This window comes from Pteropus medius, unplaced genomic scaffold (assembly GCF_902729225.1).
Source record: "Pteropus medius unplaced genomic scaffold, Ma_sr-lr_union100, whole genome shotgun sequence".
In the NCBI taxonomy this organism is placed as follows: Eukaryota; Metazoa; Chordata; class Mammalia; order Chiroptera; family Pteropodidae; genus Pteropus; species Pteropus medius.
Genome location: NW_024340849.1, coordinates 24,069,643 through 24,094,865, shown reverse-complemented (window position 1 = coordinate 24,094,865; position 25,223 = coordinate 24,069,643). Strand labels below are relative to the sequence as shown.

General features: G+C 33.4%; 1 protein-coding gene and 1 pseudogene across 4 annotated transcripts in view; one reads left to right on the top strand and one right to left on the bottom strand.

Annotated features, from left to right (window-relative positions):
- PIK3C3 (phosphatidylinositol 3-kinase catalytic subunit type 3) overlaps positions 1 to 25,017 on the top strand; it is a 123,186-nt gene extending 98,169 nt beyond the window's left edge. For 3 of the 4 annotated variants that reach the window (XM_039842682.1, XM_039842667.1, XM_039842676.1), the window contains 4 exons: positions 1,962 to 2,130; positions 6,780 to 6,870; positions 16,495 to 16,620; positions 24,230 to 24,561. In XM_039842682.1, coding sequence (XP_039698616.1) covers positions 1,962 to 2,130; positions 6,780 to 6,870; positions 16,495 to 16,620; positions 24,230 to 24,244 — 401 coding nt within the window. In that variant the 3' untranslated portion in view covers positions 24,245 to 24,561. Of the gene's footprint in view, positions 1 to 1,961; positions 2,131 to 6,779; positions 6,871 to 16,494; positions 16,621 to 24,229 lie in introns of all 4 variants that reach the window. The other variant, XM_039842657.1, reaches the window with a different exon arrangement.
- Positions 21,616 to 21,734, bottom strand: LOC120589409 (uncharacterized; annotated as a pseudogene).
- Positions 25,018 to 25,223: the final 206 nt, after the last annotated feature.

Below are 25,223 nucleotides of genomic sequence, written 5' to 3'. Positions count from 1 at the left end.
TTCTTTCTTATTTTCTGAGTTTTTTAAGATTTCTAACTTAATGTATTACTTAGGTTTTTTTTTAAGATGCCTGAAAGAGTTGTAAAAAATATTGCTTATTCATTCAATATTTAATTTAATTTTACTGGCATTGCTATCTCAGGCATAAGGGGCATTTAAATATCAATTCAGTATATTTAAATACTTTTAAAAAAGTAACATTTGAATTTTTTAAGATAAACATTTATAATCACCTTTAGTAGACTTGGTCATTAGATACTAAATAGCTTGATCTCAAGTTTTGTGTTTACATTAAAATGATTTTTTTTCCTCTGACTTAGGGAAAGGTCTGCTAAAATGGGCAAAGCTATAGAGGTAACCATTCCTGTTATAAATGAGTTTTTTTTTTTTTTTTAGCTATTTTGCTTGACTCACTCATCTGTAACTTATTTGGTAATAATAATAATGACAGGTAACATTTATTTACTGTATTTACTGTGTACCAGGTTCTATGTTAAGTATTAGAAGTATTATCTCTTTTCATTCTGCCTTATGTGGTAATTATCAGTATTGACCTATTTTGCAGTTTAGAAAGTGAGGTTTAGAAAGGTTAAGCAACTTTCTCAGGGTCACATTCCTGGCTATGTGAGACATGAAGGTGTTAGTTGTACTGAAGGGCAGCTGTACTACTCAGAGTGCCTGCCAGTGCATCACTGTTAACTTGCGACTTCAGTGCTATAACTAGAGTTCTGTGCCTGTCATTGTTTTATATTTCCAACAGTGACCAGAGTACAAAAGTTCACAGATAAGAGTAATAATACTCAGAGAAAGCATATAGAAGGGTGTAAAGGTAATATCTTAATGGTTACAGTCATTACATAAAAATACTTTGCAAGATGGCAGAAGTGTGCAAAATCTCAATACACGCACTTCAAGAAGGAAAGTTTTCGGTTGGTGCCTTTAATGAGAAAGAAAAAAATGTAATCTTCCCAAATACATGAGTGAAGATAGGTTTCCAAATAAAACAGATCATAATGTATTACAAGATAAACGAGAGTGGGCAGATTGCACTAGGGAGGTTTTGGGTAGCTTTTTAAATGAATTTGTTCCTCCATTCAACAAGGATTGCCTGCTGTGTGCCAGAAACTATCTTGAGCCTGGTGATACAGCAACATACAAACAGACATAAAGCTCTGCCTTGGTGGAGCTTAAATTGTAGGATATGTGGGGTTACTTTTTGTGTTGAAATGTATGCCTACTTTATACCTACCTGTAAATCACAAGATGCTTTATGAATTCTATGGTGAGTCATTCTCTAACGTGAATGATCACATTCATACATACCTGGTCTGTGAGTTTAGATGACAGCTCCAGGGTTTGTCTTCACGGGCACTGAAGCTATCTATATTCAACTGTAGGCAGATGTTAATACTGTGCTTGGTTTCTTAGTCTGCATCTAATGAGTGACACATTAGTTGGAATGGTTCAGATGATGCTAACAATATAATGTAAAATTTGGGGGATTTTTTTGGCCAGGAGTTGGGGTAGAGAATAGTGATAAGTTGAGGATTCATTTTAGGAATACTTAAAAGAAATGGTCTTCTGCTATATGAAGGGTAGTTTGCTTAAACTTTAGCATGAGAAATTTCTTGTAAGATATTATTTATATTAATACCTTGTCCAGGCTTTGACTGTCTTTGATTGTGGAGATCTAAAAGTAGGATTTAAATTTTTAAATTAATACTACTATGGGATGATTTTAAGCATAGTTTCATCTGAATGAATGTAGGTTGAAACAAACTAAAAAATATGCTCTGAAGGCCACTCTCAAGCCTGGCATTAGAGGATCAAACCATTTAATAGACTTCATGCTGAACTAATAATCTTTACAAAGAGAACAGTTTTACTAGTTGTATGACATATCCCCTTGTCAGTTCCTTAAGATGATTCTGGAAACAAATGAGTTTCTTATCAACATGCAGGCAAACTCTTCCACATAGACTTTGGATATATCTTGGGTCGGGATCCGAAGCCTCTTCCTCCTCCAATGAAGCTGAATAAAGAAATGGTAGAAGGAATGGGGGGCACACAGAGTGAGCAGTACCAAGAGTTCCGTAAACAGTGTTACACGGCTTTTCTCCACCTTCGAAGGTAAGTTGATTTGCTTGACATAGAGAATTTTGTAAATTTATTTCATAGAGCAAGAAAAATAGAATAGTTCACATATATGAATTCTTTAGCATCACTTTTTCAGAATGACATAGGCAACATTTCATAATTGATTATTTCATAATCAAAATAGAGACATTTGGTCTCTATTTTGATAAAATCTGATATTAAAAGAAAAATAATTTCTTGATTTCCCACTAATTATCTGATTGCTAAATCTCACCAAATGGAAAGCTGCCATTACACAAAATTCAGCAGACATGGAGGCTCCAAAAATCAGTCGATTGAAATAATTTTAATAAAATATACTGTGTTCTTTGACAGTGCTGAGATAGAGAAAAGGTTAAGCAGCTTCCTATTATTCAGATCTCCACGAGGCCAGCCTTGAAAGGTTATAATCACCAGGCTGGGTTATTTCCCTTCTCCCTAGCTGACTAACCACTTCTTTATCAATGAAGCCTTTAGCTTATTTAGAGTGATATTAGTATAACCATTTTTATTCTCTAGCACTTTTATCAGCCTTAGTTTTGTTTCCTCTTCAGGAACATTCAGGATTTTGTTAAATGAGTGAAGAATAAATATTACGTATGATTTTGTTTCTTTAGCACCTTATCAGTCATTCTGCTAAAAAAAAAAAAAAGTTGATTTTTCTCTATCTTCATTTTCCTCCAATGCCACTATCTCTCTCTGCTTCCTTCACCTTAGTTTACTTAGGACTGAACATCAGAAAAAAAAAGTCACGTTTGTTAAATTCAGGACCCGGCTCTGATGATTAGTCAAAAATGATAGGATCATTTGCCTCTAACTTTGTTTTCAACCAAACTATGCAAAATGAATGTTCTTAGTTCAGCTGAAAATCCCAGCCCAGGAGACATACTGTATGTTCTTCCAGGTGAAAATATAACTTATAGACAGTGAGTTGCCTATCTATTACCTGGGCTCTATCTTGTCTGTCTTTGTAATCTCATTTACTCATATCCTAAAGTGATTAGAACATAGACACTCAATGTATGTTTACTGAATGAGAACTTTCAATATTTGTATGAGAACCCCCAGAATTTCTGCTTCACATCTGAGGGGAGGCTGTGTTCTCAGGTAATGTTGACGCTGCCAGTTGTATGAAATACCTGTCCTGTATTAATCAGGTTTAACCTTTGCATTGACTCCATAGACCTTTAGTGTTAACTCCATCTCCATCACACAAGTCACAAACTCTAATGTGCATTTTAAAACGGCCATGTTATTTATCCTTTTGGTAGTAGAGAGGCTCAGTTTTAGTTACAAAAATGCTAAAAGAATCATGAGATCAGTGTTCTTTTGACATTCCTGGTGATGCAGAAGCACTTTGAGATGAGAGTTCCACTTTAATATCCGGGATTTTTAATTTGAAATAGTCAAAGCCTACAGAAAACTAGATAGAACCATGGTGATCTCAGTGAGGAGCCAGACATGATATGAAATGATAACTGGAGAAATGTCACAGGTACTCTATCTTATTGAAAGCAGAAGGAAAACACTGTGCTTTATAAACTGTCATTGATAATGGATTAATAGCAATTCCGTAGAATGAGAAAACAGAAGCAGATTATTAATGTGGAGCCAAAGTTAACTTTCTTCACTATTAGGAAAAATCATAGAGATTAAATAATTTTATGTTGTCTTCATGAAAATTGTTTTACTTTTTTATTTAAAATCAGCATACTTCAGTTAAGATAAGCCGGATTCTAATATTTTGATAAATGTTTATTTTTCAACGTATTTTGGAATATGGTTGCATTAGTAAAAATTTCCTTTAGGACCTAAGAATTAATCTAATAGTCAAATTTGTTTGAAGCTATTTGACACATTATTAAGGTTGGTAAGTATGACCGACTATCCTCTTTTCATGGTTTTTACTGATTGCTGATCAATTCCTGCAATAAACCACTGAATAACAGTGAACCACATTAACAGAGCAGTCCCTTTTGAACTAAGTTATGGTTACAGTTGTGCAGATGTCAGAACACCTTTGATGGTGTGATTCTCATATAACAAAACATAGTGTCTCTTTTATTAATACCCATTACACTAGTAATTAATTTGTAAATTTATTTTGAATACTCACAGAAACAGTAGTAATGCTAAAATGTTTTAAATCTTAAGTGTTCAAGGAAAACATAACTCATTCTCTTAACCCATGTTTATGCCAGACATCATGCTAGACACTGTAGAAAGATGGCCTAAATAGTAAAATTAGGAATGCATTTATTTTATCAAGGAAAGTTCTTAGATTGTCTTAGAGGATGTTTCCTTAGTCACCAAATAGCAGTGAATTTGTTGATCGTACTACCTTTCTTCATCAACTTCATTGTTTTCCGTCCTTGAAGTAGTACACTTATTAAATAAAGCTTCTTTTGTTTTTTTGTTTTGTTTTTTAGATTGTACATACAAGTGAGATCATATGGTATTTTTCTTTCTCTCTCTTATTTCACTTAGAATAATACCCTCTAGGTCTACCCATCTCCTTACAAAAGGGTAGGATTTCAATTTTTATGGCTGAGTAATATTCCATTGCATATATGGGCCACCACTTCTATATCCAGTTGTCTTATTGATGGGCACTTAGGTTGCCTCCGTATCTTGGCTATTGTAAATAGTGCTGCAGTGAACATGAGGGTGCATATATTCTTCTGAATTAGTGTTTTGAATTCCTTCAGATAAATGCTCAGAAGTGGAATTAATGGATCATACGATAGTTCTGTTTTTAATTCTTTGAGGAACTTCCAGACTCTTTTCCACAGTGGCTGCACCAATTTGCAGTCCCACCAACCATGCATGAGGGTTTCCTTCTCCCCACATCCTCACTAACACTTGTTTGTGGTTTACTGATGATGGCCATCCTGACAGGTGTGAGGTGATATAATTTGCATTTCTCTGATGATTGGTGACATTGAGCATCTTTTCATATGTCTCTTGGCTATCTATATGTCGTCTTTAGAGAAATTTTTATTCAGGTCCTCTGCCCATTTTTTAATTGGATTGTTAGTTTTTTTGGTGTTCACTTACGTGAATTCTTTATAAATTTTGAATATTAACCCCTTATCGGGGGTATCTTTGGTGAATATCTTCCCCCATTCACTAGGTTGTTTTCTGTTTTGTTGAAAGTAAAGCTTCTTTTAATAAGATTCCATTGATTATTGTTGCATGCAAAAGGGATAGATTGTATAGGAACTAGACCTTTGAAACACTGTAAGAACCTCACTTGATATAGTTAAATGCATTTCTGTTTTTAGTATTAAAGGTTTTCACTGAAAAATATAGACTATCTTTATATGACCAGTGGCTTGCATGGTGGTTGGTGTGATACACTTTTTATCAATTTCCACAAGGAAACCGGTAACTTAAAGCTAGGTTAAAGCTGTTTAGCTATTATCTTACTTTTTTTTTTTCAGGAGAATAAATGAGTTAGGGCCTAATTTGGTTAAAAGATTACATCAAAGTAGAAGTTTTCATTATAGTACCTCATGATTTTCATGGGCAATATAAAATTCAAAATGATAAAATAGGTAATTTGAGGTTCATATGGATACTCATTTTTGTCTGCAACTTTCATTGTCATTATAGTTCAAGTATTAAATAGTTTTTATGTAATAGGTTGTACGTTTTTTATATTAAGACTAGATAGATGGCTGGAATAAAGATTATCCATCTCCCCAATCCCGACCTCGCTTGAAGGCAATGCAAGGCACTTGTGTTGACATTTTTACTGAGACCAGCTGAAAGCCTTCATTGCCTAAAACTAAGGCTTTCTTTACTTATATCTATCCCCAAAGGCAAACCTGAATCTCCTCCTATCACTATTGTGCAAATGGGCGATTGACAACATAATGTCTGAGATCAGTGTTCTGGAGCAGAAGGTGGATCCAGTGTACACTCAGTTACTTTTTCCCACCTCTAGAAATGAGCATGTGGAATAAAGACATTCTTTTTCCTTGTTCGAAGGAAGATGAAAAGTCCGAGGACTGGTGAGGATAAACCTTTAGTTCCTATAGGAGTTAGCATAATCTAAAGATAATATTTAAATATATTGCCCATTTTTAATACAGTAGAGTACTAGCTGTTTTCTCCTTCATTCAGGGTTGCTTATATTCAGACCATTCACTGTCCTAAAATGGTGATTAGTATCCTGGTAGGATACTCATGAATGATTAGTGGGGATCACAGTATTTCTGTTTCATTCATTTACCCATGACACACAGGTAGTCTTAAAGTGGCAGATTCTTGTCATCAGTAAGGCAAGACAGATCTTCATTGTTTAGTAAAATGCTAATTAGGTATAAAGCGGAGTCTCCCTAGGCCCCTTCAAAAAGAACATACTTACTAAAAACTGAAAAGAATGTCATTATTAGATGGTTATGCCAAAAGTTTGTTCCATAGTGTGGGACCTAGAAATTGCATTCTATCAAGACTCCAGAATAAGGTATTTTTTCAGGGCTTACTTTTCATTGAGACAGCTGGTAAAGAGTCTCACATTCTAATAATAGTAATTATTATAAAGATCCAGGTACCACTATTTCTAGGAGTGTTCTTGATATGAGAAAACTGTAAAATTCTAACATGTTGCTGTTTCCCCAACCCCCCATCTTCTTTAGGTATTCTAATTTGATTTTGAACTTGTTTTCCTTGATGGTGGATGCAAACATTCCAGATATTGCTCTTGAACCAGATAAAACTGTGAAAAAGGTAAATTTTATACAACTTAGACATTGCAGTCTCCTTTTGCATATATGAAAGATGTTAGGGTTTTAAAAACCAGTGTCCTGTTTTTGTCCTAGCCCCTAGACTCTTCATTAACATAAATTAAGAAAGAGACCTTGTGTAAATTTTTTTTCACATATCTCTTAAGGCTTCATCAGCCAGTGCCATCTCCTTCCTTGTTCTTACCCATAGTCACACGAATAGGTCACTATGTCTAGAGAGTGAGCTTTCTACCACACAGCCCTTGTTCTTTGTCCTGAAAAGTTTAGCCCTTCTTTAGTATTCCTAATAAGATACCTGATTCTTGGCACTCCCAGGCTAAGTGTGCTGAGGATCATAAACAAAATATTGTAATAGCATGTAGGAGAAAATAGCCATTCTTTATCTTTCCCATTCATACCAATGGTTATAGGAGTTACTTGCTATGTCAGGAGAGTAGACACTTGCTTTTTAAGTCAGCCTGCAAAGAGAAGAACAAAGGAAAGCTATCATGTAGATGAACAGTTATTCAGAACTATCTTACCTTGAGTTCCAGCAAGAGATGTTCAGAAGGGTAGCAGATTTGAAGATTTTCAACCAAATTAATTTCTGACTCTCTGATTCATTGATGGGGAGGGGACTATATGTAAAGCACTTTATTTACGCAAGATAACATGAAATGATATTAAATATCAGGATGATTATCAATATTAAACTTCAAAGAAAGATAGTATAGCTTTTTAACTATAGTAGTATAAAATTACTGAAGGGCAGTAGCAGTATCAGAGGTAGAATTGCTATAGTGGTTGAAAATAATTGGCACCAAAAGCCCTAAGTTCTGACATAACTTTCTGAACATTATTAGAAAGATACCTCTGTGGATTGGACATTATCTTTTCCATTCAGGTGATTATAACAAAATACCATAGCCTGGGTGGCTTATAAACAAATTTCTTGTGGTTCTGGAAATTGGTTGATGAAAATGTCCTTGGCTGTATTTGATGGCTGCCCCAGATTTCAAATGTTGTTGCTTTTTTTTTTTTTTTTGCATTGCTATATACAGGGTCTGTTTTGCTGTTTATTTTAAACCTATATATGTTTACTTTTCTCTGACTTCACTCTTGTTCAGAATCAGTTTATGAAAGTTCTAACAGTAATTGTCAAACTGAGTTTTCTAGTTTCTTCTGCCAATTACATTATATTGTTTTTATTAGATCTTTCTGTACCATCTTGGTTTCTCTTTTTAAAAAAATCATGATTTTATTAAAGACAATGCCCTTTGTTACCAGCTATATTTATGGCACTATTTTTTAACATATTAAGCAAATCATTTTACGGAGAAAAAGCATATACATGAGTCATTTTTCTTTAGTACTCCCTAGCCATTTACTTTAGTTTCAATTAAGTGAACCTTGAAAAAAGGTATTTCACCATATTTTTCCCCAAAAGGGTATTTCAGAAAAGGTTTCTTTTTTTCTGCTGTTTTATCAAGAATATGGAGTAATCAATTACAACATAAACTTGACATTAAAATCATAATAATGGAAATTTATGCTGGAATAAGCTGAAATTTGTTTCATATTGGCTGACTTTTTAAAAAAGTAGTAGCAATGAACTCACAATTGCTGACATAACTTTGCACTCTTACTACTTATAAAATTTTTGCATTGGCCTCACAAATGGAAGCCACCTAGAGAAAGAGTGGCACTTTTGAGGCTGAAGTCTTCAGAGAAGTACGCATTATTAAAATTATTTGAGTAATCATAACAATGTGCAAAAATATTTTCCTGTCTCCATAACCTGTTTTAATATATGTCAGATTTGTTTCATTTTTTTGGAAACTGAATACTTTTATATGGAACCTATATTTTTGTTAATCAGATTTGTTTATTTCTTAGAAAATACAACTGCTCCAAAAGGTGAGATTTTATCACAAATTCAAACATAGTTCTTAATCACAAACATCAGTGAGTAACTGGTAGTAGGTTAGTATGCCACTTGTTGCTTGCTGCTATGAGGAGCTTGTACAAAGTTTTTTTAATACTTTGATAATTTAGAGTAAAGTTATCCAAGTAGTCTAATAAATTACATATTAAAAAATAATATATATTGATAAAAGCAAAGTGTTATAATGCTAATATTAGTAAAGCATAGAGATAGACTAATTTCCAACAAGCAAACTGATTACACTAGTCTTTTCCTTAATAATTTTTATATGAAATATTTAAATCATAAAAAGACATGAATGCTCATGTAACAAACACTTAGTAACCACCACCCATATTTAACAGAAGTTAACATTTTGCCCTATTTGTTTTAAATCTTCGTTTATTAATGAATCAAAATATAGTTAGTGTCGAATCACACTCACCTGCATTCCTCTATCCCAAAGGTAATCCTTCCCGTACAGCTTGAGTATATCTTTTCATGAATATTCTTTATACTTAACTCATTCACTCAGCAGAATGTATTGAGCTGTTCACTATGTGCCAAGCACTGTTTCAGTGTTTGAATTGTAATAATAATGAACAGAACAAAATTTCCTGTCCTCATAGAACTTACCTTCTAGTAAGGGAAACAGACAAAAAACGAGATAAGGTAGGTAAAAAATACAGCATGTTAATAGTGATCAGTGTTATACAGAAAAAAGTAAAAGATAGGGAAATTAAATACTGGGTTGATAGTGGTGTTGGAAATTTTAGTTGTGGCCAGCAAAAGTGTGTGTCAGCTCTCTTTGAATAAATTAGAAGATATTTTATAAACGTGGTGTGGAAAAAAGACTTCTTAGTCAAATTCTATAGAATGTACAAGTGAATGAAGAAAAGTAAAAATATATGCGATAAAAAGCATATGTATTCTCTAGCAAATTATTAACTTTGCTACTAGGGAGAGTGTTGAAAGAAGATAATTACTTATCTTCAAATAGTTTTAAACCTTTCTTAGCTTTTTGATACATATGAATCTCTTTTCAGGGGAAAAAAAAAAAGAGGGAAAGGGAAAGTAAAACTAGTTTAATGGATAAACATGACCACTTAACAATCAGTGCTTTTCCACTCATGTTCTTTTAACTCAATAAGAAAAACAAGAAACCTTTAAACTATGGTAACAAGTTTATTCAAAGTAATTTAATGAGATAATGCTGTTTTGTGTTGAAGAATTAAATGGATATGTTCTCCTTTAAACTGAATTTTTTTAAGCTTTAAAACAAACGAATACACACACACACACACACACACACACACACACACACACACACATACAGATATTACAAGCAATAAATTATCTGAAGATCTATTATTCCAGATGACCTGTAAAATTAAATTACCTTTGGTACCTGTAAGATTAATAAGCATATAAGCCATGATATCCACTCTCATGGAACTTTTGCAAGGTAGGTTTTTAAAAAATAGTATCCATATTTCTTATAACAAACAATTCTTTACAGTATTGATTCTCTTTTAGGAATAGTTTGATGAGGATTCAGTTTCATTACTTTTCTCTTTAATTACTCTTTATTTTAAATTGTAGGTTTTCTTTTCAAAGTAAGAGATTGTTTTGTATTCTAATGCAGCTCAAGTACATCAAATGAAGACAGCAAGAAAATAATACTTAGATTAAAATTCTTCCTTTCATTTTTGTAACTGAAAATTGTCCCTTAGTTGTAATTACTTTTGGAATTAAATTATTGGGAAATGAGTACAAAGAAAAACATTTTTTTTCCTAGTTCTAATACTTTTGAGTAATAAAAATTTAAAAGGGAAGTCTGCTTTTATCATTTTGATGAAAGTTACTACTATTTCAGAGATGTTAAACACTAAATTATTTTAAGCAAATGCCTTCTGTGCTAATGTTAGTCTTTTAATGGTGTATTTTGAGCTTTTAAAGATAGAAAATAAAGATTAGGTATAGATGAAATCATTGTGCTCCTTATGAAAGACAATGTAATTCTGTCTACAAATGGATTGCAGAGTTTTGTTTGAGGAATAGCTCTGTTCACCTGAAAATGTGGGTAGGTGCAAGAAGACTGTTCATCGAAATCTATTTAAGACAAAATTTAATACTTAGTATTAATTGGAGTGTTAGGCGCTGGGTAAGTGGGTGGATTTGTGGGTATGTGTGTATGTATAGAACTTACAGTTTAAAAGCTGTATTATTCCTGTATAGTTCAAGAACTTTAAGCTAAATCTGTGTTTTTTATTTTATTATAATTCACATTTAATAAATCGTTCCTTGGAATTAAAAGAAGGTCTAATATTTTGCTTGTCAGCCCCTTTGGTGCACAAAACGAATGACTGGGAGATCCTTGCTTAGCTGTTAGCTCTTCTAACCTCTCACGAGTTTGGTTTGACCATTAAGTAGAGTAAGAGATCACAGGTAGAATGAGGTTACTTATCCTTCTACATATTTAGATAATTCCTAATTATTGTTCCCAAAAGAACCATCTGACACATGGATACCTCATGACCAGAAGTGTGAAGTGTAAAAAGGAAAGTATCAGTCATCCAATATTAACCAGAAAAGCAGATATAATAGACAAAGATCTTGTTTCTTAAGGATGGTTATCTTTCAGATCAATATGTGAAATGCTCAGGGACAGATTAGGAAAAACATAGTTTTAAATTAGTTTTCAAATATAAGAACACATATTGCTCATTATTTTATTTCATAATCATTAAATGTTTATTTTTAAGTGTAAGTGTGGTAAAGTTTCAACAGAAAAATAAGCTACCGAGTCTCCAGTTATTTTTTAATGTATCCAAATTGAGGCCCATAGACTTCGAAGAAAAAAGAATCTATATTACCATTTTGAAAGCAGAGAAATCAGATGATTTGATTCCGTCCTTTGTAGCAGATATAAATGCTTGATTGGATATCAGCAACTGGTAATTCATTGACATACAAAGAACTCAGTAAATTTTAGGAATACCACTTTTACTGCCTAAGGTTGGCACCACAACTGTCCATTGATTATAGCGAACGCCTCTGGTGAGAAATGCCCATGTTTTCCTTTAAAAGCTATGCTGTCAAGGACATATGTTTAGTATATTTTTCAGAAGACTGTAGTGTCAGGCTACAATGAAAAAATGTTCTCTCTAGTTAAAAGATACTGAGTTTAACAATATCTGAAAATGAGACTTGGATAAACAGCCTATTACTTGCTGGTAAGGGCTAACTGAGTAGCAAATGGATTCATCATTTATTATGACCTTTCTAGAACCATGACACTTGAATGATAGAGGCTGTAGAGTAGATTTTGCCAATTACATATTCTTATAAGAAATAGTTATCCACTTTTTTGTTGTTGTTAATAATGTAGCACATTAATTCTTACATCATCATTTGATTATGAATGGAAAACTGGAATGGGCTAGTAGATAACTTAGTTGACAATAACCTGATAATTCAAGGGAATAAATACTTACCTCCCCAGCACAATTTGAGAAGTTACACTGCCCTTTAGTCTTGGACTAGGAAAGTTAGGCCTTTTCTTTTTTTGGCAAGTAAATTAAAATATCATTGTTTATAGGCTAGATAAAATACAGATTTTCCAGATTAAAACATCTCCCACAGTCCAATACAAAAATGATGCTACCGCATGTACAATCAGTCTTTTTTATATTGGTAAAGAGGATGTTAATTGAGACTGTTTTTAGAAGATTATAACTTTTCAAGATGAAATCATGCTTGTAATCCTCCATAAAATTATTTTTAGTCAGTTTTTAATATTACTAATATTTTATGTTTTTAAAGACAAGACATCCAAATTTAAGGTGATAACGTTAAGTTTGATGTTCTTGGTCTCGACTGTTTTCTCTATATTAAGGATTGTAATAGGCAAGAATTTCAAAAATAAAAGAGAAAACAGTAGTTTCTGGTGGGTTTAAAAAGATAGGTCTTTCAAATATTTGGTGACAAAGAAATCTAACTATGGGTGGTGAACACACAATGCAAAGTATATATGACTTACTGTTGAATTGTACACTTGAAACTTACTGGATCTTGTTAAGTGATGTAACCATAATAAAATAAAAAAAAATAAGAAATGGGTCTTTAAATATAAGGGTTCATTTCTACTTGTAAGTCAAATTTCAATAAAATTTGTATAAAATGGATTTTACTTTCAATTTATAAGTGAGGTTTTAAAAGGACAGTGATAATGACTAATTTTTATTATTTAGGAATTAGAAATTAGAAAGCATAAAGGAAGAAAGCTGATCTCTAATATCATTCCATGTTTAAAAATAAGAGACTGGTTTTAAAGAATAGAAAAATTGAAACTATAATTTATTTTGCCTCATTTAGTTCTGACTGCCTAAGGCTAGGGTCTATATTAAACCAAAGTTTTTATCAGTTCTAGGAACCTTTCATCATGGACGCATACAACAAGTCATGTTTTGGTTGGCTGCTGCTCAACTTCCCCTTGACGTTAAGCTTAATAAGAACTAACTGGCATGTGGCTAATATAGAAGCCTATAAAATTTATAATCTATTACTTGAAATGTAGTATCCAAATAAAGAAAGCCATTAGTCCCACCATATTCTATACCATTTCTATACTGCTGTGTTAAACTTTTAAGATGAATACAGACACATCACAGACTCAGGATATATAAACGCTGAAAGACGAGAGGTGTGTGTAGTGAAGGTGCTACCATATGGAGGACAAAAAAAAAAAAAAGACACTAGAGACGTTTAATCAACGTAAGAGAAGATATAGAAGAATCAATACCCGCCGCCACACACACACACGTATAAATTTATATGAGTAACTCTGAAAAGCAAGACAAAAATGAAGGGATACATGTTTTAGTTCTCTGGAACTTTTAGATAATTTGCGCAGCTGGTAATGGTAATGGTAAAATGAGTTCCTCATAATGTAGTTAATTGCCCATTGCTGAAATTTTATTAGTGGCTGTATGACTATCTTTCAGAGAAGCTGTTTTGTTTCCTGTGAATGGTTGGTGTTTGAAATGGTTCAAATATGGTACAAGATTGCTAGTGGATCATTAGAATTGGAAGTGGTGATTGTATGTACAAGATGGAAAAACAGACACTATGAATATTATTTTGTTTCTCTTGATAGTCTGGTATATCCCTAATGTACCAGCTATTTCAAAGAGGAAGACACTGATCCAGATAGCAATTTTTAAATATGGTAAAAATAAAATATATTATTTGGAAGCGGGGGGGTGGGGTGGGGGTGTAATAAGCCTAAACAAAAAGGGTATTTATATTTATTTACCTTTGAAAGACAAACTGCAGAGGCTGAGATTTGCAAGTTTGTAACCTTTTATTTTAAGACACTCCAGATTGTTTTGGGTGCAGCCTTACTAATGAAGTGCAAGAGGACAGAGTCTGGAGTTGGAAGGATAGCCAGGAAGTTAGAGGAGAAGTCTAGAAAGATGAAAGTCACAGAGGTAGTGAATCCCCTTTCCCCAATCTGCATATATAAAATTTTCCCAAATCCTAACTAAATGTGAAACTGCAGACCCAGTGGTCCCAGGGGAGCAGGGAGTAGAGTAAAAGCTGTTGCCCACCTTTGGAAGGACAAGATTTGAGATTTGATTTCAGCCAAGTTGACTGCCTGAATCTTCACAGTAATACATCAAAGTTCAGAGTCTCTATAACAAAAATATCTAGTTTTTAGTAAAAAAATAACTATCATCTATGGGAAGAAACAGAAATGTGACCCACAGTCAATGAAAAAAAGCAGTCAGTAGAAACTCACCCTGAGATGACCTAGACGTCACTAGAAAAAGACTTTGAAGAAGCTATTTTAAATATTTTCAAGGGCTTAAGGAAAAATAAATGCACAATGACTGCACAGATAATGATTTCAACAGAGAAATAAAAATTAGAAAGTAAAAAAACAAAATGGAAATTCTAGAGCTGATATAATAACTAAAATGAAATAATTGGATAGCTTTAAAGGCAGATTGGTATGGCATTAGGAGGGGAGGAGTCAGTGAACTTAAAGATAAATCAGTAAAAATTATATAATCTGAAGAACAAGGAATGTAGCTTGAAAAAAAAATGACTAGAACCTTAAGGACCTAGGGGACAATAACAAGTAGCCTAACAGGTCAGTATATATGCTATAAAATCGACTATATGTATGAAGTTATCCTTTGTTATAAAAGAATGTGTTCATATTTGATCATATTTTCTTTATATGCCAAATACATATCTTGTTTGTAATTCAAGCTCTTACAAAAGTATATAAGTTTTGATAAATTGGGTTAAATTTTTGATTCTCCTGCCTTGTAATTTTTTGCTTAAAAATTTTGTGCTTAAAAATAGTTCCAGAATTGTCAAGACATGATCTCTGTAAGTAGAAGTGAAGGAAAATAAAGGACTAAACTCAAGGAACATGTTTGTCATTAACTGGGATCCAGGAATGAGAGAGCTAGTTCATTGAAGATATACTCTGAGATTTCACTTCGCCAAATTTTCTTTCACTTTTTACATCTACCTCTCCTTTACTCCCCATCCTGAGGCTGCAGAACTGTCAGATCATCTCTTGCCTTCAATCCATTGAAGGAACAAGAGCACTGAGCTGGAGCCATGGTTATATCGTCTGTCTTTTCTTTTTACTAGTTGTCTAGTAATTAAACCCCATACTTAAAAGGAAATACTAAGTGTGGATTACTTTTTTTTTTTTCTCCTAGCCTGCCTTGTAGATGTGTATCTGGGCAATGATAGGAGAAGACAAGAGTAGAGTGTAATGGGCATGTGCAGTGGTGTGAGACTGTCTGGAAGCATGAGCCTGTTATCAGTTAAGGGTCCCTGGGTTGGCTTCATAAATTCTCTGTACTTCGGTTTTTGCGTCTTTTAGATGGAGGTACTATCTAACTCAGAGCCATCTGAGAGTGAAGTGAAAACCTATATATATTTGCACAGTGTTTTGCACAAACTAGTCATTCAGTAACACTGAGTTTTATATTTTAGGGAATCATTCTTTCTCACACATATCTCTATGAGTTTTTCTAGTACTTATTAAAGATCAACTGTAACTTTAGATATGAACTAAGAAAATTCCTCTGTCTTTGGAAATTATAGACCAACTGAAGTAGTTCTTGGAAGAAGTACAGGGAACTAGTACAGGAAGGGAGACATTTTAGAAGATGTAGTATAGTTTATCTTACCAGTGATTCACACAGTTCTTGTTCTAGTACAGACAGTGAAGGTGAGGAAGAATATTGATATAACCTCATCTTGCTATATCCATTTCACAATGAATAATGGAAAAAGTAAAGGAGATTGTTAATATCAATTTAAAATGGATATAGTAGTTCTAGATTTGAAATGCAAAAAAAATGAATCACACCTTTGAATTTTTTTTTTTAAATCTACTTTTAAATGTGCAGGGCCTAACGGAATCATATTTTAATTATATTTATTTTTCTTAAAAAATTTTTGCAACCAACAAGGATAGGTGATATAAAGAACATGTAGCAGAAACAATAAACTTCCACACTCAAATGAATATTATCTCGAACTCCTTATAAGTTTTGAATCACTTGTTATAGAAATGGCTCATAATATAATATCTATATTAGTTTAATTCTGTCTCTTCAAAATATATCTGTTTTTCTTTATTTAAAACACTAATAGACTGTGACCTTATAGGTTCAGGATAAGTTCCGTTTGGACCTGTCGGATGAAGAGGCGGTGCATTACATGCAGAGTCTGATTGATGAAAGCGTCCACGCTCTCTTTGCTGCAGTGGTAGAACAGATTCACAAGTTTGCCCAGGTAAGTTCTCTGAGGACAGCGCCTTTATCTCGGCTACTCCAGAGTCCTATGAGAGCCACACTTTCCTCCTGCCGACTGGTATCTTTTCTGTTTTTTTTGGTCAAGCCTTTTGACATCTTACCAGCCAGCTGATATGAATGTGTTCCATGAATGATTAACTCTAAAACATTTCAGTTAAATTTTCTTAGTGGAATGTGTAGTAAATTGTGGAGGCCAACATAGGTGTATTCGCCTTTTATAGTCAGTGGTAATTATGAACTCTTCTTGGGAATGATTTTGGGTCTAGCAGAAGCCTTGGCAAGTGAGACTTCAACAGTTGCTGGGTTTTGGTGAATGGTGAAGTATTAGGAAAGGAGTTTTGAAGCTGAGAAAAGAAATATATACCACACACTGAAAAGATCTATCCATAGACTTACTGTTAGCAGAATCTGTCATACAAATGTCTCAAGGAAGACCTTTTCGCACTAGCCACTGATGATAATCCTCAGATTTAAAACCTGCTTTAATTATGAATTTCATAATGAGGAGGATGATATAAAATGTTAGCAAACAGGAAAACTAGGCTGCTTTCCTCTCCCATAGCTTCACGCACCTCTCGCAAATTCTTTCCTGACTATACATTCAGTTAATTATACTTTTACTAAGTTCCTAAGTGTAAAGCCCGTCTGCTTTGTTTTCTCCCTCACCTAGTGTCTAGTATGTCATCAAGCCTTGTCAGTTTCTTTAACCATTTCTTTAATTATCCTTTTCTGTTATTTTCTGACTAACATTTTAATCTATAGATGGTGGTTCAATTTAAGATTTTCCAACTTTACGATGGTGTGAAAGTGATACACGTTCAGTAGAAGCTGAATTATAAATTTTGATCTTTTCCTGGGCTAGTGATATTCTCACCATAGAGTACTCCAGCCCGAGCTGCTGCTCTACTGCATGGCAACTGGCTTCCCCGAGAGAATGGGGAAGGAGTAGCAGCAGGCCTCTTAAAACAAGTCACAAGGCCAGGCCAGATTCACAGATAGAAGAAATAAATTCCACCTCTTGATGGGAGAAGAGGGATGCATATGCAGAGAAGGTAGAAGTGTGTCATCTTTGAAGAATTAACTGCCACTCATCTAATATGCTCAAGCATAAGGTCTGAGCTTTCTAGTTCTGTAAATTGAACTAGTGGCAAACTTTGTTTTCATGGTCTAGTATTGTTGACTTGTATATTTTGTTTCGCTAACTGAATCTAAGACTAGAAGGATTATTTTTCTAATTTCTCTATCAAAAATAGAGGAGAGGAAGAACCTGATTAAAAAAAAAAGAGAGAGAGAGAGAGACCATACTATTCTTTGGGGGATGTAGTAATAGAGAGACATTTGTTTACCAGTGTCTCTGGACCTCAGTTTGCACCTCTATAAAGTGATTGATATTGAAGTTAAAAACTAACAAATTTAATCTAATATCAGAGATGTATAATAGTTAATTGCTTTTCATATATAAAGCTAATATTGACTACCACGAAGACTTAATAAATGAAATCTCATCTCCTGCCCCAATAGTTAAATTATGAAGGTGGTTTGGAACTGAGTTCTTGCCATGTACCTTTTCTATTCATAGAGAAAATATGAATGTGGATGATGAATTGATTGTAGAGATGAGCATAATCTTAAATTTGACATGAGAAAGACCATTTTATAACCATTAACTAATAGGTTATTAATCATTTTAACTATAGACTTAATAGATTAAGTCTATTTCCTAGGTTCCTATTTTCCAGTTATTCAGTAAAATAGTAATTAAGATGTAGAATAATTCCAGATGTAGAATATTCTGGATAATTCATTCTTTAAAATTACTTAAGCTTCGGTTGTTACAAATTCTTTGGACTGGGATAAATTCTTGATAATAAAATGTGTAGAAAAACAAGGCAATAGCAACATGAATATGAGTTATGAGCAAATGCCTGGATGATTCCAACAACTTAAAGACCATCACCATCATCATCCCAGACTGGTAAAAGTGGACTTTTAGTGCAGCATAGATACTTATGTAGATAAAATTTTTTTAGATTATATCTTAGCTCTGTTTTATAATCATAGATACAGTATCTGGGGCAATATTTGGGACAATAGCTTCGCTTTACTTGAACTTTGTACTTCATATAGTACTTCCCATTTTTTACTATCATGTAATTTTTACTATAATCATCTAAGTGAGTTTTAGCATTTATCCCCTTTTTTAGATGAGAAGACTGAACCACATAAAAAAGTTGTTTCCTAGCTTAATAAATTCAGATTTTCTTTATCAGAATCCCATATTCTTTATCCTATGAACTTGAAAATGCTCATGTTTTCAGGTTTTCTCAAATATCTCACCTGTGCCCATACTATTGAACTCCTGAAACAATATCAAAATAAGAGTAACCAAAGGATGTTAAATTTCATTGGAACTTGCTTAGGCATTGCTGGGTACAAGAGATACTAAATAAGGTATTAGTGTCACATAAATTTGATCAAATTATAAAATTACAGAAGCATACCTGGTTCTTAACTAATCTCTGAAATTTGTTTTCTTTCTGAAACTCACATTTCTACATATATTTTCTAAGTATTAATACTAATAAATCACATGCACACTCAACTTCTAATGACCAACATCTTTTATTTTGTCACTCATAGTATTTATTATAAGGATGCATGTTGTTAATTGATTTATGCTAATTTTAGTGTGTTCCTATTCATCACTATGGATTGTAGAACCCAGTTTTTAAAAAATGGAGGTAGACTGATTCCAGTGTTGACCAAAGTTATAGTTGTTTCAGCATTAAAAAAAAAACTGATGTTCTAAAAGATTCAAAATTTGCCAGATCCAATTATTATGTTGAAATGCTGAAATTTATTTTCTTTTTTTCTTCTATCATGCCATTCCCCAGGAAGGGTAGAGTTTAAACACGGCAATATTCGTTACCTAGCAACACCCACCTAGTAGTGGTACAAATTTTCCATTGAAAAACAGTTTAATTTGGGTCACTCTCTTTGAAATTACATCATTGGAACTCTTCTCCCTCCTGAAATGATCTTTCAAGGACATTCTAGTCTTATCTGCACAGAAGGGTAGAGATCACTCAGTTTGGATCACTAACAGCTCGAAAACTGGAACTTTGAATAGTAGTCTCGCATAGTGAGGCCATTTCTTCCCTATTTCTTGTTTTGCCTGCCTATATTTCTCTTCACTGATTGATGGTAGAAGTATGGAGAATGGGGTATGGTTTCCATTAATCTTAATACATATTAAATTGAATTAATTGAAACTTGGTAGATTAACTGAGGTTAGAGATTTATTTTTTTTATAGACTGAACATTAAAAAATAAGAACAAATTGGGTTCAGAAAATTAACCTAAGCTCATATACTAAGAACACATCATTGCTGTCTGTTTGCCAAGAATGCTTACTTAGCTCCTACAGTGTTCAAGAAGGAAAAGCACAGGCCCAGGCCTTTAACTGGAGAGAATTTAACTATATATACTTGAGGGGATTAAAAAAAAATGGAAGAAGGAAATTGGTGTGGTTATTCTGTCTGACATTTCCCCTGAAGAACATATGTCCTCTAATACAGCGGTCCCAAACCTTTTTGGCACCAGGGACCTGTGCTCCTATGAGAATTGAATGCCTAATGATCTGAGGTGGAGCTGAGGCCGTGATGCTAGCGCTGGGGAGTGGTTGCAAATACGATCAAGCTCTGCTGCTCACCTGCTGTGTGGCCCGGTTCCTAACAGGCCACAGACCGGTACGGGTCTGCGGCTCAGGGGTTGGGGACCCCTGCTGTAATAAATGTTAGTAGAGTTGTCAGAAGTGTTTCAGATTTCAAGTGCCTCTCATGACATGACATCTTACCTTGTTAAATGTGATTCCAGTATAGCAGGTTCTTTTTTTGTGTGTGTGCGTGTGTGTGTACAACATGGCCTATAAGTACAGGCCATCTGTCCCATCTGCAGCTCAAAGAAACAGGTGTTTTGTTTTGTTTTGTTTTGCATCAGTACTGTACTAAAGGAAAAGCTTCTTGTTTTGGACGTTTTTAGAGATGTCTGTCTTATGTGTTGATTTCTGAAGGGCTTTTCTTGAGTAATTTTATTTATTGATATTGGTGTTTTACCTTTATGTGCTGACCTAAACCCCATGTAAAATGTTTCCACTGTAACGGCACTACTTTCTCATATACTTTGAGAGGGCATAGATGCAGATGCCTTGAGGAAGAGAGAATAGAATACTCTTTCTGAGTTTATATTATATGGACCTTAATTTTCCATTAGGTATGGAGAATAGCAGTGTAAAATATTTTATTGAACACAACAAAAAGTATTGAATTCTGTAGCTGAGTAGAAATTTTTCTGCTCTAAACCAAATTTTTTTTAATTTAGTAAATAATCTCATAAAGTGTCAGATGATTCCCAGACCAGTGGCTTAAATAAATAACACCACTATATCATACAAATCTATTTTGTATCATTTTGTATCCCAGATCTATTCCTAATTTATTCCATTTATCTTGGAAGGAATGAGAACAACAACAAACAATAGTAATGGCAATAATAACTTCCTATTGAACACATAAATGTGCCAGGAATTATATAAAGTGCTTTCTCTGGCATTACCTCGTTCAACCTGTGAAGTAGTTATATCACCAGGCCTGTTTATAGATGAGAACTGAGGTTTAGCTAGGTTAAATAACTTGCCCACCGTCTCAAGATTAATAGGTGACAAAATCCAGATTCAGACTCAAACTCCGGGTTGTAGAAATAGATAATAGTTTCTAAATAACATTTGTTCTCGTTATACATCTAAACTTTATTAGATATGAATAGATTTTGCTATGAGTAGCTAGTTTTTAAAAATACACTTAGAACTTTTATTATTTATTTATTTTTAATTAATTATTTTTTTTAGGCGAGGCAACCCTTGGTTGACCTTACAGATTGCAAGAGCCTTGTCAGCTTACAATCCCTTATTTTTTAACACCTGCAGCACCTGGTCTTCCTAGGTGGTCTCCCATACAAGTACTAACCAGGCCCGACCCTGCTTAGCTTCTGAGGTCAGATGGGATCAGGCTTGTTCAGGGTAGCATGGCTGTAGACTACTTGTAAATTTTAAACACCATCTTTTTTATCTTTTTTCTCCATAATTTTTCAGTTGACCATCAAAAAAATCAGCTGTGCAAACAGCCAATAGAGTATGATATAAAAAGGAGGCATTGGGAACAGTTAATTCAAGATAAATATGATAAATACGGGATAACATTTATTTTGCATGTTGGTCAAAAACCAGCCTTGAATTTTATTGACCCACATGTGCTCTCTTGTTGCACTGCCATCAGCACTGCTGCACAAGTACCTGTTAAAACCCATGATGTTTAAAACAACATAATATCGGCACTTGCTTCATCACAAATGTTTTAAGGTCTTAAAATAGTTAATTATTATATAGCAACAATCAGCAGAATGCCTCATAATTTTCAGCTAAAATGTCCTGCAGTTTATTTTTCATCTGTATAAATTTAATTTCCTTAACTTCTCTAAGGAAAGTTTTCAAACACTTGAATGTAATTTATGGTAAGATTTGTGTGTTTGCTTCAATAATGGTTTTTAATAAGGTTAGTTGTTATACTGTTGTTATCTTGCCCTTCTGTGTTATATCAAACCAACCCTTTTATGTAAATTCTACACATGCATAGGGTGTTGAATATTTGGGATTTGTTCCATTACATAGTTATCACTAATTTTTTTCCACCATACACAAAGACACTTTGAAGTATTTAGGAAATGCATTAGAGACCATCTGTTTAGTATCAGCATTTTTCTCAAACATATAAACATATACATTTGCAGTTTTTGTTTCCAGAATTTTTAGAATTCCTAACATGTCAGTAAGGATCCTTCACAATTTGACATTAACCTGCATTTTCAATTTTCATGATCTTCCACCAGCCTTCAGAAAGAACCTTTCTTCGTAGCTCTAATGACCTACCCTCATGACAATTCTTTATATCCAAGAATTCATCACTATTCCTTCTCATAAATCAGTACATTTTTGCTCTTTGCCTAGAATGAGTTCCCCATCTATTTGCCCAACTCGAGCATGTGTGTATTATATGACTCTATATAAACATTTTGCCTCAAGTAACTTGAGGTTTCTCATAGAACCTTAACTGTTCCTGGCACATAGTAGGCACCAATTAAACATAGGTCTTTTTTTATAAATGCCCAAGATGATTTGAGAAGTTTATTTATTTTTGGTTAGACATTTATAGAATTTATAAAGTAATCCCCCTGATTACTCTAGTACCCATCTGTCAATATTTTCTCTGATATTGCCTTTAAGAAAACATTTAAATAGCTTCTTACTTTGCAAATTACATTCCTTTTATTAGCATTAAAAACAAATCCTGCCATATTCTTTCTAGATTACCACTTAAATTGTATTAAATTAAAAGCAGTCAGCATCTTTCACATCCTCACACATATGCACATATGTGCACACATACAAATTTGTTAGTGAGGGTTTTTTTCCCCCATCACATTTTCCCTCAGAGTAATAGAAACAAAGTTATGTTAACCATAAACAGCATTCTTAATACCTCCAAGACAATGCCAGCATATATGATACTGAACGAGAAGGTACCTGAGATATGGATGACTCAGTGTCTAGTCACCCAAACAAAATGATCAGAGTTTTCCTTACTCAGAGACTGACAGCATCTGCACGTGTTAAAGACAACCTTTACCTATTGCCGATAACCTTTACCAATTGCGGATGAGTTTTGCATTAAATAGTCCTCAAATGTAGTAGGTGTAGCCTTCTATTAGATTTCACTGATTCCTGAATTTGAGAGACAATAACAGTGAAGAGAGGGCAGTATCACAGACACTTCTGTATAAGCCTGTGAGGATGCTTAGCACAAAATAGGTACCAAAAATGTTGATTTCTTCTATTTCTACTTGATATTTTAATATTGAACAATGTTAATGCATTGGCCCCCAAACAACTCTTGACTAGAACTGTCTTATCCTCTCAGGACTACTTTCTTTGATTTTGTTCCAGACCATTTCTAGAATGAAGTGGTTATGGAATAAAGTGGTTTATGGAATGAAGTAGTTGTGAAAGTGGTGTGTGGAATAAACTACTGTTTTTACAGTCTTTCTAAAAATGTTGCAACAAGATTTAAGGACACTTCTCAAAATATTATCTATCACTGTAGAATTCAGTGGAATTTTTGCCTTCCTACTGATAGATTTGCTTACCATGTAATAATAATTGAGTCGTCTTGAGTTTATAGTCAGCAAACACTCCTTCTCTAAAATATTTTCTCATATAAACTCATTGTTAAGCCAAGTCTCAGGAATCCTATACATTGTGGTTAATCGAAATCTCCTTCATGGCATTTAGTAAAATAATTCTATTGCCTTTTTTTAATAGATTTTTTTTTTTAAGGACTGGAATTAGCTAACTTTATCAAAGAATTATGTGTTCATCTCTTTCTAACCATTTTTTAAAACTACAGACTGTTGTTTTATCTATGTGAACAGTAAGGCTAATTATTTTCTCTTTTTTTTAATTTGTTAATTTTTTGTAGTATTGGAGAAAATGAAACGGGGTTTGGTCCACCAAGACGCTTGGCTCTGTGAGAAAACTACTTTAGGAGCAACTTGTATATAATGAAGACTTTAGAGTAACAAGAAAGAGAACATTTAATCTTCAAGATACCATATATCCTAAATGTTACATTATGCTTGAATTAAGTATCCTTGGATGTTATTGCTTAAACATGGTCTTGAATGGTTTGTTTTGAAATATTGTATATAGTTATTTTCAAATGTACAGATTGCTAATAAAACTAAGACGTGAGAAGCCTACTCCAGGACGATGTACATATTATAAGAGTTCTGGAGGAATTTTATGTGGAAATAGTAAACTATTGTAGTCTTGAAACATCCTTCTCCCCTCATCTCCTCACATCAGGAGAGCAGTTACATGAATTTGGATTGTCTCAATTTAGAAGTTTTTTTCATTGTCTCTCCTTTCTTCCTTCTTACTCTCTCCTCATGTTTGTTTTTTGCCTAATTTACGATACTAAAAGATTTACATGTTATATAGCTCATTCTTTTACAGTTCAAGAATTATATATATTTCAAATAACATGTTCATTTTCTCTTAAAAATATTGTTTTGTTTTGAAAACTATATATCACAATTCTCCTAGGATGTAAATACATAAAGCAGGATATGAAAATGTAGCCATATCTGGATAACTGGCCAAAAGGTAATACAACAGCAGCTTTTAGTATTGAGCCTAAGATATTTTTAAATATATGTGTAAACATAAATTGTCTTCCTCAATAAAATTTTTTTAATGCAAACTTAATTTTCAAATGCCTTGTGAAATAGACCTGTTTATGTAATATTCTCTGATTCTGATGATTCTGATTTTTTTTTTGTCTTTTAAGACTAGGAATCCCACTAATCCATCTAGTTTTTTTTTTTTTTTTTTTTTGCCTCATGGGAAGAAGGAATGTACACAAATGAGCAATACAATAATAAAAGCAATACAATAATAATCTTTACAAATTA